The sequence below is a fragment of the Trichosurus vulpecula genome, chromosome 6, assembly GCF_011100635.1.
Source record: "Trichosurus vulpecula isolate mTriVul1 chromosome 6, mTriVul1.pri, whole genome shotgun sequence".
Classification (NCBI taxonomy): Eukaryota; Metazoa; Chordata; class Mammalia; order Diprotodontia; family Phalangeridae; genus Trichosurus; species Trichosurus vulpecula.
The window spans coordinates 114,506,058-114,518,849 of record NC_050578.1 but is presented as its reverse complement, the minus strand read 5'-3'; the positions used below and the strand labels follow the sequence as shown (position 1 = coordinate 114,518,849).

At 37.8% G+C, this 12,792-nt stretch overlaps 1 protein-coding gene across 1 annotated transcript in view; it reads right to left on the bottom strand.

The window, feature by feature from the left end:
- Positions 1–12,792, bottom strand: part of MGAT4D (MGAT4 family member D) — a 109,140-nt gene that overhangs the window by 33,316 nt on the left and 63,032 nt on the right. The window contains exons 8-10 of the mRNA XM_036765003.1: positions 10,092–10,203; positions 5,870–6,000; positions 1,680–1,787 (exon numbers count right to left, since the gene is read on the bottom strand). Coding sequence (XP_036620898.1) covers positions 1,680–1,787; positions 5,870–6,000; positions 10,092–10,203 — 351 coding nt within the window. The remainder of the gene's footprint in view (positions 1–1,679; positions 1,788–5,869; positions 6,001–10,091; positions 10,204–12,792) is intronic.

Genomic DNA, 12,792 nt, shown 5'->3' with positions numbered 1-12,792 from the left:
AGATATTATAAAACAGAACCAAAGGAATGAAAAAAATGGAAGACAATGTGAAATATCTCATTGGAAATACCACTGACCTGCAAAATAGATCCAGGAGAGATCATTTAAAAATTATTGGACTACCTGAAAGCCATGATCAAAAAAAGAGATATCATCTTTCAAGAAATTATCAAGAAGAACTTCCCTGATATTCTAGAGCCACAGGGCAAAATAGAAATTGAAAGAATCCATTGATCGCCTCCTCAAATAGATCCCAAAAAGAAATCTCCTAGGAATATTGTCGCCAAATTCCAGAGCTCCCAGATCAAGAAGAAAATACTGCAAGCAACCAGAAAGAAACAATTTGAGTACTGTGGAAACACAATCAGAATAACCCAAGATCTGGCAGCTTCTACATTAAGAGATCGAAGGGCTTGGAATACGATATTCTGGAGGTCAATGGAGCTAGGATTAAAACCGAGAATCACCTACCCAGCAAAACTGGGTATCACGCAAGAAAAAGAAATTGCAAGGGACTTACTAAAGTTGAACTGTTTTGTTTACATTCCTACATGGAAAGATGACGTGTATGATTCATGAGACCTCAGGATTAGGGTAGCTGAAGGGAATATGCATATATATGTTTGTGTGTGTGTGTGTGTGTGTGTGTGTTTATATATATATATATATATATATATATACATATATATATATGTATATATATACATACATATATATATAAGTGAATGTGTATGTATGTATATATGTGTGTGTGTGTGTGTATATATATATATATATATATAGAGAGAGAGAGAGAGAGAGAGAGCAGGTACAGGGTGAGTTGAAGATGAAGGGAAGATATCTAAAAGAAATAAAATCAAATTAAGGGATGAGAGAGGAATATATTGAGAGAAGGAGATAGGGAGAGATAGAATGGGGTGGATTATCTCGCACAAAGGTGGCAAGAGGAAGCAGTTCTGTGGGAGGAGGGGAGAGGGCAGGTGAGGGGGGAATGAGTGAATCTTGCTCTCATCAGATTTGGCCTGAGGAGGTAATACCATACATACTCAAATGGGTATCTTACCCCACAGGAAAGAAGATGGAAGAAGATAAAAAAAGGGGGGATGATGGAGGAGAGGGCAGATGGGTTGGAGGTAATCAAAAACAAACACTTTCGAAAGGGGACATGGTCAAGGGAGAAAATTCAATAAAGGAGGATGGGTTGGGAAGGAGCAAAATATAGTTAGTCTTTCACAACATGAGTACCGTGGAAGGGTTATACATAATGATACACATGTGGCCTATGTTGAATTGCTTGACTTCTTAGGGAGGGAGGGTGGGAAGGGAAGAGGGGAGAGAATTGGGAACTCAAAGTTTTTAAAAACAGATGTTCAAAAACAAAAAAAAAAAGTTTTTGCATGCAACTAGAAAATAAGATACACAGGCAGTGGGGCATAGAAATTTATCTTGCCCTACAAGAAAAGAAGGGAAAAGGGGATGGGAGGGGAGTGGGGGTGACAGAAGGGAGGGCTGACTGGGGAACAGGGCAACCAGAATATACGCCATCTTGGAGTGGGGGGGAGGGTAGAAATGGGGAGAAAATTTGTAATTCAAACTCTTGTGAAAATCAATGCTGAAAACGAAATATATTAAATAAATAAATGATTAAGAACAAAGAAAAAAAAAAGAAAATAACTTACTTGCAAATTCTGTATTTTTCCACGCAATGATGAATACTTTCCCATGTGTTGAAAGAGAGAAGGTTTATATTGAATGCGCAGCTTCTGTTTTTGCTTCTCACAGTCAAGCTGGGGGAAGAAGAGAAATAATGTTCAAGTGGAAAAAAAAATAGAACTTTAAATGTTTTTAGAAATATTAATTATGATGAGTAATTTGCCAATAAGTAATTCTAACTTCCATTTCTTTGATTAGCAGTGAGGCTGGATATCTTTTTAGAGAAAAGCCATATAATCAAAAGGTTGACCCTCAGGTTATAGCTCCAAAGTTCTCAGTTATGCAGAAATTCAATTAACCAGCATTGTATGAACTATTCCATAGTTAATTATTAATTAACTGCTATTTTTAAATATTATAATCATATTACATATAAATTGTAATTAACTATTAACCAGCTTGGGAATTATATTTACTGTTTGCATGTTATTTCCTCCATTAGACTGAGCTCCTAAGGGCAAAGACCATCTTTCACCTTTCTTTGAATCCCCAGTGCTTAGCACAGTGAATATCACCCAGTAGGTGCTTAATAAATGTTTATCAACTAAATGACTCATCAGACAATGATACTTGAGGCACATAAAGATAACCCTATGCTATTGCTTTGAATGGTATACTAAATTCGAATTATATTCAACATACTGCTAATAGTAAATCTTTGTTGTTCAGTCATTTCAATGGTGTCTGACTCTTCATGACCCCATTTGATGTTTTCTTGGCAAAGAAACTGGAGTGGTTTGCTTTTTCTTTCTCCAGCTCATTTTACAGATGAAGAAACTGAGGTAAACAGGGTAAAGTGACTTGCCAGGGGTCACTCAGCTAGTAAGTGCCTGAGGCTGGATTTCAATTCAGGGAGATGAGTCTTCCCTGACTCCAGGCCTGGTTCTCTATGCATTGTACCACCTAGCTGCCCTTAATATTGAATGGTATTAGTATAGTACAGTAATTTCATTTCATTATATTTTAATTCCTTGGAAACAGATCTATAATATGTATATCACAGACAAATCATTCTATGTATACATTTTTATTAAATTGTTTTTTTAAAGAATCTGCCCCCACTCCCTCTCCCACTATGCATATGCATACATATGCACATACGCATATGTGTGCATGTATGTCTGTATGTGTATGTACACATACTATACCTTTGTACAGTAACTATTAACTAAAGCCTGCTTTTTCACTTTGATGCCTTTGCACAGACTTTCCCCCCTGGGATGCCCCCCCTCCTAATCTCTGCTTCAAAGAATCTCTGCTTCCTTCAAAGATCAAAGTCTATCCTCATCTCCCCAGTTGCTAACATCCCTCCCTCCAAATTACTTTTTATGTATTTACTTGAGTATACATGTTTTTCTTCCAACAGAATTTTTATCCCTAGTGTTTAGCATAGTGCCTGATACATGTTGGTGTTCGGTTGTTTTAAACACATCCAACCTCTTTGTGATGCCATTTGGGGTTTCCTTGGCAAGGGTACTAAAGTGGTTGGCATTTCTTTTTTCAGCTCATTTTACAGATGAAGAAACTGAGGCAAAGGGATTAAATGACTTGCCCGGGGTCACCCAGCTAATAAATGTCTGAGACCAGATTTGAACTCAAGAAGATGCATCTTCCTGACTCTTAAGCCTGACACTTTATAAGCTGCACCACCTAGCTGCTCCACCTGTTACATCATTGAGGATTAATAAGTGGCTTCTTGCTTGCTTCCTTGTTATGTTGGAATATCTTATACTGGATAAGAGGTGATTGGTTACTTATTTTAATAAAACTACTACCATTATTTACATAACACACACATTCATTGCTTCCTCTGGTCTTACTTAAGACAAGCCTGTGAGGTTCACAGCACAGGAATTGTGAACCATCTTTTAAAGATGATAAAACTGAAGTTTAGCAAGGTTATCATCTGCCTGAGGGGACTCAGGACTTGGACCTCCTTGGCAATAACTAGGATTGTAGAGATATGTGGGAACTTACTTCCCCAAAGGAAACTATACTTAACTCAAGACAAGAAGTATTACATACAGTGTGGACAAGTCTCTGAGAGGCTAAGTGACACACTCTGAATCTTACGGATCATTAAATGTCAGAGGTGAGATTTGAAGTTGACTCTTTCTGATTCCAAGTTTGGCCCTTTATCCCCTATACCAGAGGTGCCAAACTCATAGAAACAGGGGCCACTAAACCATACACAAGGATCCCTGACTGCAACATATTGACTTCGAAAACTATATGTTCCCATTATCTATATGTTACTAGATTTTTGTTTATTTTGTTAAATATTTCCCAATTATATTTTAATCTGTTTTGGCTGCTGACACTTCTGCCCTACACCATAATGCTACTGTAAAAAGTCATCTAAAGAAGAAAACAAGTAACTCTGGAGAAGGGATAAAATTCCACGTGTGGCAACCATGGACCTGCAACTTCCCTCATGGAGGAAAAAGTCAGTCTAAAACAATCCAGTGAACTCAGACAGGTTCTAAGACTTTAGTCATTTCATTAGATACAAATGAAAGAATGAGGAAAGAGGAACTAAAAAAGAAATCTGCTAAATTACTCACCTAAAATAAGTAATTGATGATAAATGGTTATTTTAACAAATAATAGAATATTATAGTACATAATTCCTTGTTTTTCCTCACTTCCCTAATAACTTCATGGGATTTCATTCTTTCTGTCTGTCTGTCTCTCTCTCTCTCTCTGGTACTCAGAGTAAGGACAAAAGCAAGAAAGAAAATGTGGAAGAGGAGCTACTTCACTAGTGGCATTTTAGAGGTTATGAAGATTTGGGGGTGATAAAAGTGGAAATCTCTGAATCAATCAACAAACATTAAGTGCCTACTATGTGCCAGGTGCTGAGAATACAAAGGCAAAAAATGAAGTATTTACTCTCAAAGAGTTGAGTTTCTGGTGGATTACTTATCTGATAGATTAACAATGATCAGAAGCTATAGTCCAGCTGTAAAAAAGCATCAGGGGGTAGGTAGTAGAGGGAGGTGGTGAGTGAGTGGTGAGGTGTTGGACTTCAGAAAGGAAGCTCCCCTTCTAGCTCTAAATCTTATGAACTTGGACCCATCTCCTCGTTTTCTCCCAGTTAATGCTGTAGTGCTAACATTTTCCAGAAAGCAAGTTGATTCTATTTTTATAAAAAGTTAAGATCATGGATTTAGAGCCAGAAAGGACCTTAGATGCCATCCATCGCAACCTCTGCTTCTTATGAGTTAAATGATCAAACTGAGGCCCAAGGAAAAATGACTTCGGCTTTTTAGCAGGTGGCAAGGCTGAGATTTGAAGCCAAGTCCTTTGACTCAGTGAATAGAGCGCTGGGCCTGGAGTCACTAAGACTCACCTTTCTGAGTTCAAATTTGACCTCAGACATGTACTAGCTGTGTGACCCTGGGCAAGTCACTTTACCCTATTTGTCTCAGCTTCCTCATCTGTAAAATGAGCTGGAAAAGGGAATGGCAAACCACTCCAGTATCTCTTCCAAGAAAACCCCAAATAGGGTCACAAAGAGTCAGATGAGACCAAACTGAACAACCACCTCTGACTCTAAATCTTTCCATTACACCACAAACCAGCCATCTGTGGGAATTGGGGCAGGACATAAGACAGTGAGGGCAAGGAATCTCAAAGTTAAATTTCTCATAGATTGACTGGGTTCAGGTTCTGCCTTAGGTGCTCACTGGTAATGTCTGGTGCCTCCTGAGGAGAGAGAACTCTCTCAAAAATTCTAAGTTGCAAAGAAGGTACTGACTTTCATCACCAGAAGGTCTTCTCATCCAGGAGTTCCCTATACCAGCAAAATAATGGGCTCAGTCCCTCGCCTCATCCTATGCAGCTACAACGTGAAAGGCATTGTGCTAGCCACTGAGAATAAAACAATGAAAGTAAAATAGTCCCTGTCCTCGAGAAGCTTACAATTTACAAAGTAGATAAAATACGTACACAAATAGGTGAATACAAAATATTGGAGGAGAGTGCGATTGAGGGCGCTAATGACCAAGAAAAGCAGGAAAGGCCTCTTGTCAATGGCGTCTACTTCCGTTTCAGCAAGGCATTCAGCGTGACTGGTGACATTTTCTTAACCCGATAATGTCGCCTTATTTTGTCACCACATAGTTGGTATTCCATAAAACAAAGAAATACTCACATTATGTTTTTCTGGATTGCATATTTTCACATAAAATAAATGATCCAAAAGCCAGTCTATGGGTTTATCTTTGTAGAACATTATTAAAAATTGTACTATCAAAGGTAAGTCTCTGGTTCTAAACAGCTTTCCTGGGGGGAGAAAAGAAATAACTAATCCAATTATGTACGTAAACTATACATATCCATACACATATATCATATAGGCATCAAGTAATTAATCTGTATGTATTATGTACCTACACTAAGTTAGGAACACAAAAACAGACATGACACTTCCTGTCCTCAAGGAGCACTTACATGCTATTGGAGAAAGCAACATGAGTACAGATAATTCTATATAAAATATATACAAAGAAACTACAAGGGAAACTTAGGGGGTGGCAGGAACAGCTAGGAGGATTGAGAGAGGCTTCATGTAGGAGGCAGTCCTTGTGCTGAGCTTGGAAAGAAGCTTTAGCTATAGATAATTCTTCAAAAGGATAGAATGAGAAATGACCTAAAAGTAAAAAAAAAATTTAAAGGATTCCCTTAAGTACAAAGTTAAGGCAGCCTGAGGCTAGTATAAATCCAGGTGTAGTAAAGGGGGAAGAGAATGACCAAAGACCCTTTGACTGAGTCTAAAAAATTCTCTACAGCCTTGGATAAATTAATTCACTTGTCCGGGCCTCCAATTTCTTCCTATGAGAGAGTTGCTCTAGAGGATCAATCTTGAAGATTCCTTCCACCTCTAGAAACTTCTCACTTGTTCTCCTCTCAGGGTCAAGATACTTTCTTCTAATATATTGCTTGATGAATTTGCAAGAGACAGTAGCTTCTAGGGAATATGACTAAGCCTTAGAATTCAAGTCTCAGTTCCTCATTGTTGGTATTTATCAGATGTTTATTTGGAGGCCTCATTGGATCTGTGGCCACAGTGGCATGCAAACTGCAAAATATCTGGGTCTGTTCATCCGGTGCATTTCCTGAGCATGGCCTCCTGCAGATCCCCTAAAGGGGTGAGCCTTCCTGGAATTCTCCTAATATCCAAATGGTACCAATGTAAAAGATGCAAGTTTCTTGAGAATGGGGACTGATTTTTTTGTTTTTTGTTTTTGTTATCTCTAGAACCTAACACAATGCTTGCCACATAAGAGGTGCTTAGTAAAGAAATGCCTGTTGAATTGCATTCATATTCATATTCTTAAAAACCACTTGAGTAAAAGACACAGCTACCTCTGTAATGAGAATACCATGTGAATGAACCAGGTTAAGATACACTTACCACCACGTCTTTGATATTATACCACATTTTTAGCCTAGATTTACATCTGATGATTTGAGTGAAGTACAGAATTGTTGCAATATTTTCATATTAAAATTTAATAACAGCTAGCATTTATATAGTGATTTGAGGTCTGCAACTTAAAAAACAATCTTATTTATTTCTGAGTCCCCTTCCTGATCTTGTGTTCCATGTATGTGAGATAGAACTTACATAGCTATTTGAAGATAAATGGATACACCACCACTACAGCAACAACCACCTCTTACCCTGTTGTTGGCCATGCAGGTTGTTTATACTTAGTTGCTATTAAATCTGAAGTCATTCCAAATATCTGTGTGTAGCTATGTCTTTTTTCCCCTTGAAAAAAACATCCTTAGGGGAATAGTTTTAATATAAAATTATGGGTAAAAGCAATGTGTGGTTCATTTTCTAACTATTATTATATATCACCAGATTATTTTCCCAATAGATACAGCTTCAATTCCCAGCTTCACCAGCAGGGTGACTGTGTCCTTAGTGCCTCATGGGAGGCTTTTATCCTCATTACACCTGTGCTGGCCAACAGAGGAATCATCTAATCCATTGTTATGGTCATATGTGAAACTGGTGTGTGCATGTATGTATCCGTATGGGCAGGTAGGCATGCATACACATATACGTAAAAAGTTCCCTTTTTGAGGAATCAAAGTCAAGCTCCCTGGCCTATAGTTTATATACTATAGTCTCTCCCCATATCCTTTTTTTAATCAGAACATTTTCTCTTCTCTGGGCTTGCCTTATTCTTTCCCATTTGATGACATAAGTTTAGCAATTGCATTCAATTCATTTCAATCAACATTTATTACATATTTATTACTCAGTATATACTAGGAATACAAAGTCAGATAAACCAAGAGTCCTAGAACATATATTCTACTGTAAGGCTAGACTGTATACACAAAGACAGATTTCACTGACTGAGGAAAGTCTCTCCACCAATGCAGTTCTACAACTTCTCCATAACTTAGGAGTCCTTGGGAGATCAAAGAAAAAGAGAAAGGACCTATTTGTACAAAAATATTAATAGCAGCTTTTTTTGTGTGGTGGCAAAGAATTGGAAATTGAGAGGGTGTCCATAAAGTTGTGGCTGTGATGGAATACTACTGTGCTACAAGAAATGATGAACAGGATGGTTTCAGAAAAAGCTGGGAAGACTTCTATGAATTGATGCAGAGTGAAAAGAGCAGAACCAGGAGAACATTGTATGCAGTATCAGCAATATTGTAAGGATGATCAACTCTGAAAAACTTAGCTACTCTGATCAATACAATGATCCATAACAATTCCAAAGGACTCATGATGAAAAAAATGTTATCTACCTCCAGGGAGGGAAATTTCTTTCTTTTCCTTGCTTAAAATTTTTTTTTGTTTTGCGACATGCCTGATAAAAAAATATATTTGACAAGATTTCATATGTATGATGAGTATCATATTATTTGTCTTCTCAATGAGTGGGGAAGGGGTAGAGCAAGGGAGATAAGTTAGAACTCAAAATGTAAGAGTATAAACATTTTAAAAAATAAAAAGATAAAAACCAAAACAACTTGGGAGTTTTTGAGATTTGCCTAGAGCACTGAGAGGTTAAGAGAGTCTCCCACAGTCATACAGCTAATGTGTGTCACAGGCAGGAATCTGAACTCAGACCTTTCTAGCTTCAAGGCCAGTTCCCCATCCACTAGGCTGTGCTGCCTCTCATGCAGACAAAAGTAAATAGAAAATTATTTCAGGAAGGAGAGAATACTAATGATTGTAAAATCATGGAAGGTTTGCCTAACAATAATAATTGCTGACATTTAAGCTGAACCCTAAAGGAAGTAAAGGATTCTAGGAGGAGGAAATGACCAAGGTGTACATTCTAGGAATGGGAGGCAACTTCCATGTACCTTTGCATGAAGATAGGAGATGGCAGGTTGAATTCAAGGAACAGCTAATAAGTCAGTTTGGTACATGAGAGGCTCAAAATTCCAGGATAAGGGGTTCTACTTTATACTAGAAGCAACAAGAAGCCCTTGAAGATTATATTTCCCAGCTCTTCCTATATTGTTGAAATACGGTCTGTCAAGGCTTGCTGACTTGACTTTTATGAGGTCAAGGTTATTTAGTTTTCTTGTGCTTCAACTCCCTATTGGTCTTTTGTTTTGGTTTGGATTTTGGTCCATTCCAATCCAAAGGTCATCCTTAACAGAGAAAATAGAAGCAAGGTAACAAAGCGTCAGCCCTGCCTTATTTTTTTCGGTCATGTTACCTCCCATTTCTTTTAAATAGCAGTTCGGCTCTTTGCTTTGATAAACATCACTTCCCTAATATACTGAAAATTGAGCCAGCATTTATTATGATTCTGAATGTTTCACAGCCCGGTGATATAGAGGATAAAGCCCTGGGCTTTGTGTTAGGAGGAGCTTCAGTTTCCTCATCAGTAAAATGGAGATAATCATAGCATTTACCTCAAAAGGTGGGTAGAAGGACAAAATGAAATAATGTGAAGATAGCATCTTCCAAACCCTAATGTGCTTTATTAATGTTGGCTCTTATTTTTATTATGGTGCAAGCTAGATGGAAAACAGGGCTTAATAGAAGGAATTTTTCCTTTGACATTTTCAGGAATACATCTGCCTAAAATATCACTACTATTTTGGGTTTCTGTATATGAGTGAGACCGAATTAAATCTCTTTAGACAGGGCGTGCTGTTTTCTTCTTCATAGAAAAAAAATCTAGGCATATTAGTTTTATTCGGAATACCAATGGTTCTGTTAAAACAATTGATTTTATTAAAACTATGTCTTGTCATGCCTCTATTATTTGCTCAATAGTAAGTCCCTTCTTAAATTCTTAAGAACTCTCAGGATTAATGGCTATTAAAACAACAACAACAACAACCCAAAATCTTGGCTCCAACAAAACAGAGAAATTACTTACCAATAAACCCAAGCTTTGAGAACTCCAATACAAGCCAGTCGGAGGTTTGTGTAAATGCAAAATCCTTCAGTGCCATAAAGTACCTTGGTTTGGCTATGATATCATCTTCTAGCTGGAAAAAAAGGCAATACCCAAATGACATTAGTCCTTCATGGACTGTGATAAATAAGTAAAATGAACTTTAAGTCTGAAATGTAATTACTTGCTTTCACAGGACCAAAATGAGAATACAATCTGATGAGGTAATGCTGTTGGTTTTACTTTCACACTCATCTAAAGAACTGTGAATTTATTTTCTGATAGTGAGAGTAGACAGACTAAATTGCTATCCTCCCCCACCCCAACATTATCATTCAAAGACAAATTTTCCCCCACTTATTTTCATTCTCATCCTTGTATTTCTACATAATCGGGTACCATACATAAAACTGCACTGGTGAAGTATCCTGACATTATTTATGTTTGATATTATCATATGCCCAAGGTTCAAGTAGTGTGGCTGCTAAACATTTTTGTTCTAGACAAAGGGGTAATGGAACTGAGCTGGGTGATCTCACCAGAGCTGTTTTTGTCCTTCAGGGAAACCTGGGAAACACAGAGGTTTAGACCTCCGTGACTGGAGCCTCAAAGGCAAAGAAGCAACTTTACTAACTGGGATACAGGCTGAAAGAAAACAAAAAGGGATAGAAAATGCCTAGACAGTATGATATACAGGGTGTAGCACTGGATTTGGAGTTAGGAAGAAAGGTGTTCAAATGCTACCCCAGACACTTATTGTGAGACCCTGGGGAAGTCACTTAGCTTTTTTGAGTCTTAGTTTCTTTATCTGTAAAATGACGGAGGTGGATCTTTAAGGCCACTTCCAACCCTAAATCTATGACCCTATGATAGGAAATGCATATCTAACTGGATCAGCCATGTGACCAACAAGAGGAAGGACTAAATATTATCTCTGATATTCACAACCTCTCAAACCTCAACAAAATAGAAATTATACGCCACAGATGAAGTAATTTTAGCTACCTCCATGGTCTATGACACTAAAAACCCAAGAAGGACATTAAAAAAAACCTCCTATGAACTAATGCCTGCCTTGAGATTACTCAATACCTCTTCCCTCACTGACCACATGGTAATCTGCAATGGCAAGTCTCACCAAAGAAACAAAGGAGAGAACAACTCATTAGGAATACAAATACAAAGAAGGGAAAAAGAGATTTGAAGAGAAATGAAAAGTAGTAACACCAAAGAAAACATGCTCTTCATATTGATCTCGAAGATAGCATGTGTAGAAACAACCTGAGGATTACAGGTCTCCAGAAGTCAAAGAATTTGATTACTATAATACAAGAAATAGTACAAGAAAACTGCCCCAAACTCCTAAACACAAAAAAGGAAATAACATTTGAATGAATGCATAGATCATCTGCAGAAAACAAAACAAAACCAAAGCAAAAAACCAGGCTGCCAAAGCCAAGACACATGGTGTCTTAAATTTATCAGAAACAACAAATTCTTCAAATGACCAGGAAAATGACCTTCAAATGCAAAGGGAAGGAAAATTCCAATAACAGGAGACTATTCTACATCCACCAGAAAATGTAAGAGGGAATGGAATAACATGTTCTGAAGAGGAAAGAACAGAGCTCAGAATACAGCTGCCAAGGACAGCAAAATAGTGACAACAGGGAGACCAGACTAGTAAGAGAACTTTTTCTAAATGTATGCAAGGAGACAGAAGTGAAGGCAGAAGCTGAGTGGTGGTGATGGTGGAGAGGTGGTCCTTGGCATGATGAATAAAACCTCACAATTTCCCACCTATAGGTGAGTCAATGTTTATTTGTGGGATTTTTCTCCCCCTCCAACTTACAAATGGAGAAATGAAGGCCCAGAAAGGATAAGTCCACTTGTCAATGCAATACAACCAGGGTTATTGGCTGTGTTAAATGTTTTTCATGGGATGTATTCCCCCTCCATCTTATAGATGGAGAAATGAAGGACCAGAAAGGGGAAGTCCATTTGTCAAGGCAATCAATACAACCAGGATCACTGGCTGTGTTCAATGACCTAGCAGTTCCACAACTGATGGCCAGTGGTCAAAAGCATGAGGAGGCCTTGCTCATCACTAGTCTTTCTTCCAGCTCACAGCTGCTAGCCATTTCCTCATTTCTTCTCAACTCTGCTGAGGAAGTTTTGGTTTGAAGAGGGAAGAAAAATCTCTTAAAAGTCTCAGCAAAGCACAGCCAAAAGCTACTAAACAGGGAACCATTTCCTTTTTTCCCCTAGGGAATGTTTTCACTTATAAAGTCTTGTTTCCTCAATTTATAAGTAAAATGTAACTGTTGGCCCAAAATTTACGTTAGAAATGAAAACACTATTATAAGTATAACGTCTCCATACCTGCAACCTACTGATCCAAACATTTTACTGGAGGTATTTAGCGGAAGGGGAAAGTATTGGCTCATAAATTTCTTTTTGTGGGTCAATTTTTTTTTAAAGCTCTTAACAAACCCTCTGTAGGCACAGCATCGTACTTCAGGATTCAATTCGACATGTTAATAGTTCCTAAAATAAACATTTGCAGTTTTTAGTATTCTGCAGGGGGAAATTAATACAATCTACTTATATGTGGTGCAGGCTGTTTGTATCGCCCTATTTTGAAGAGATAACATTTTTAGCAGGATTTGCCCAAGTCCACACA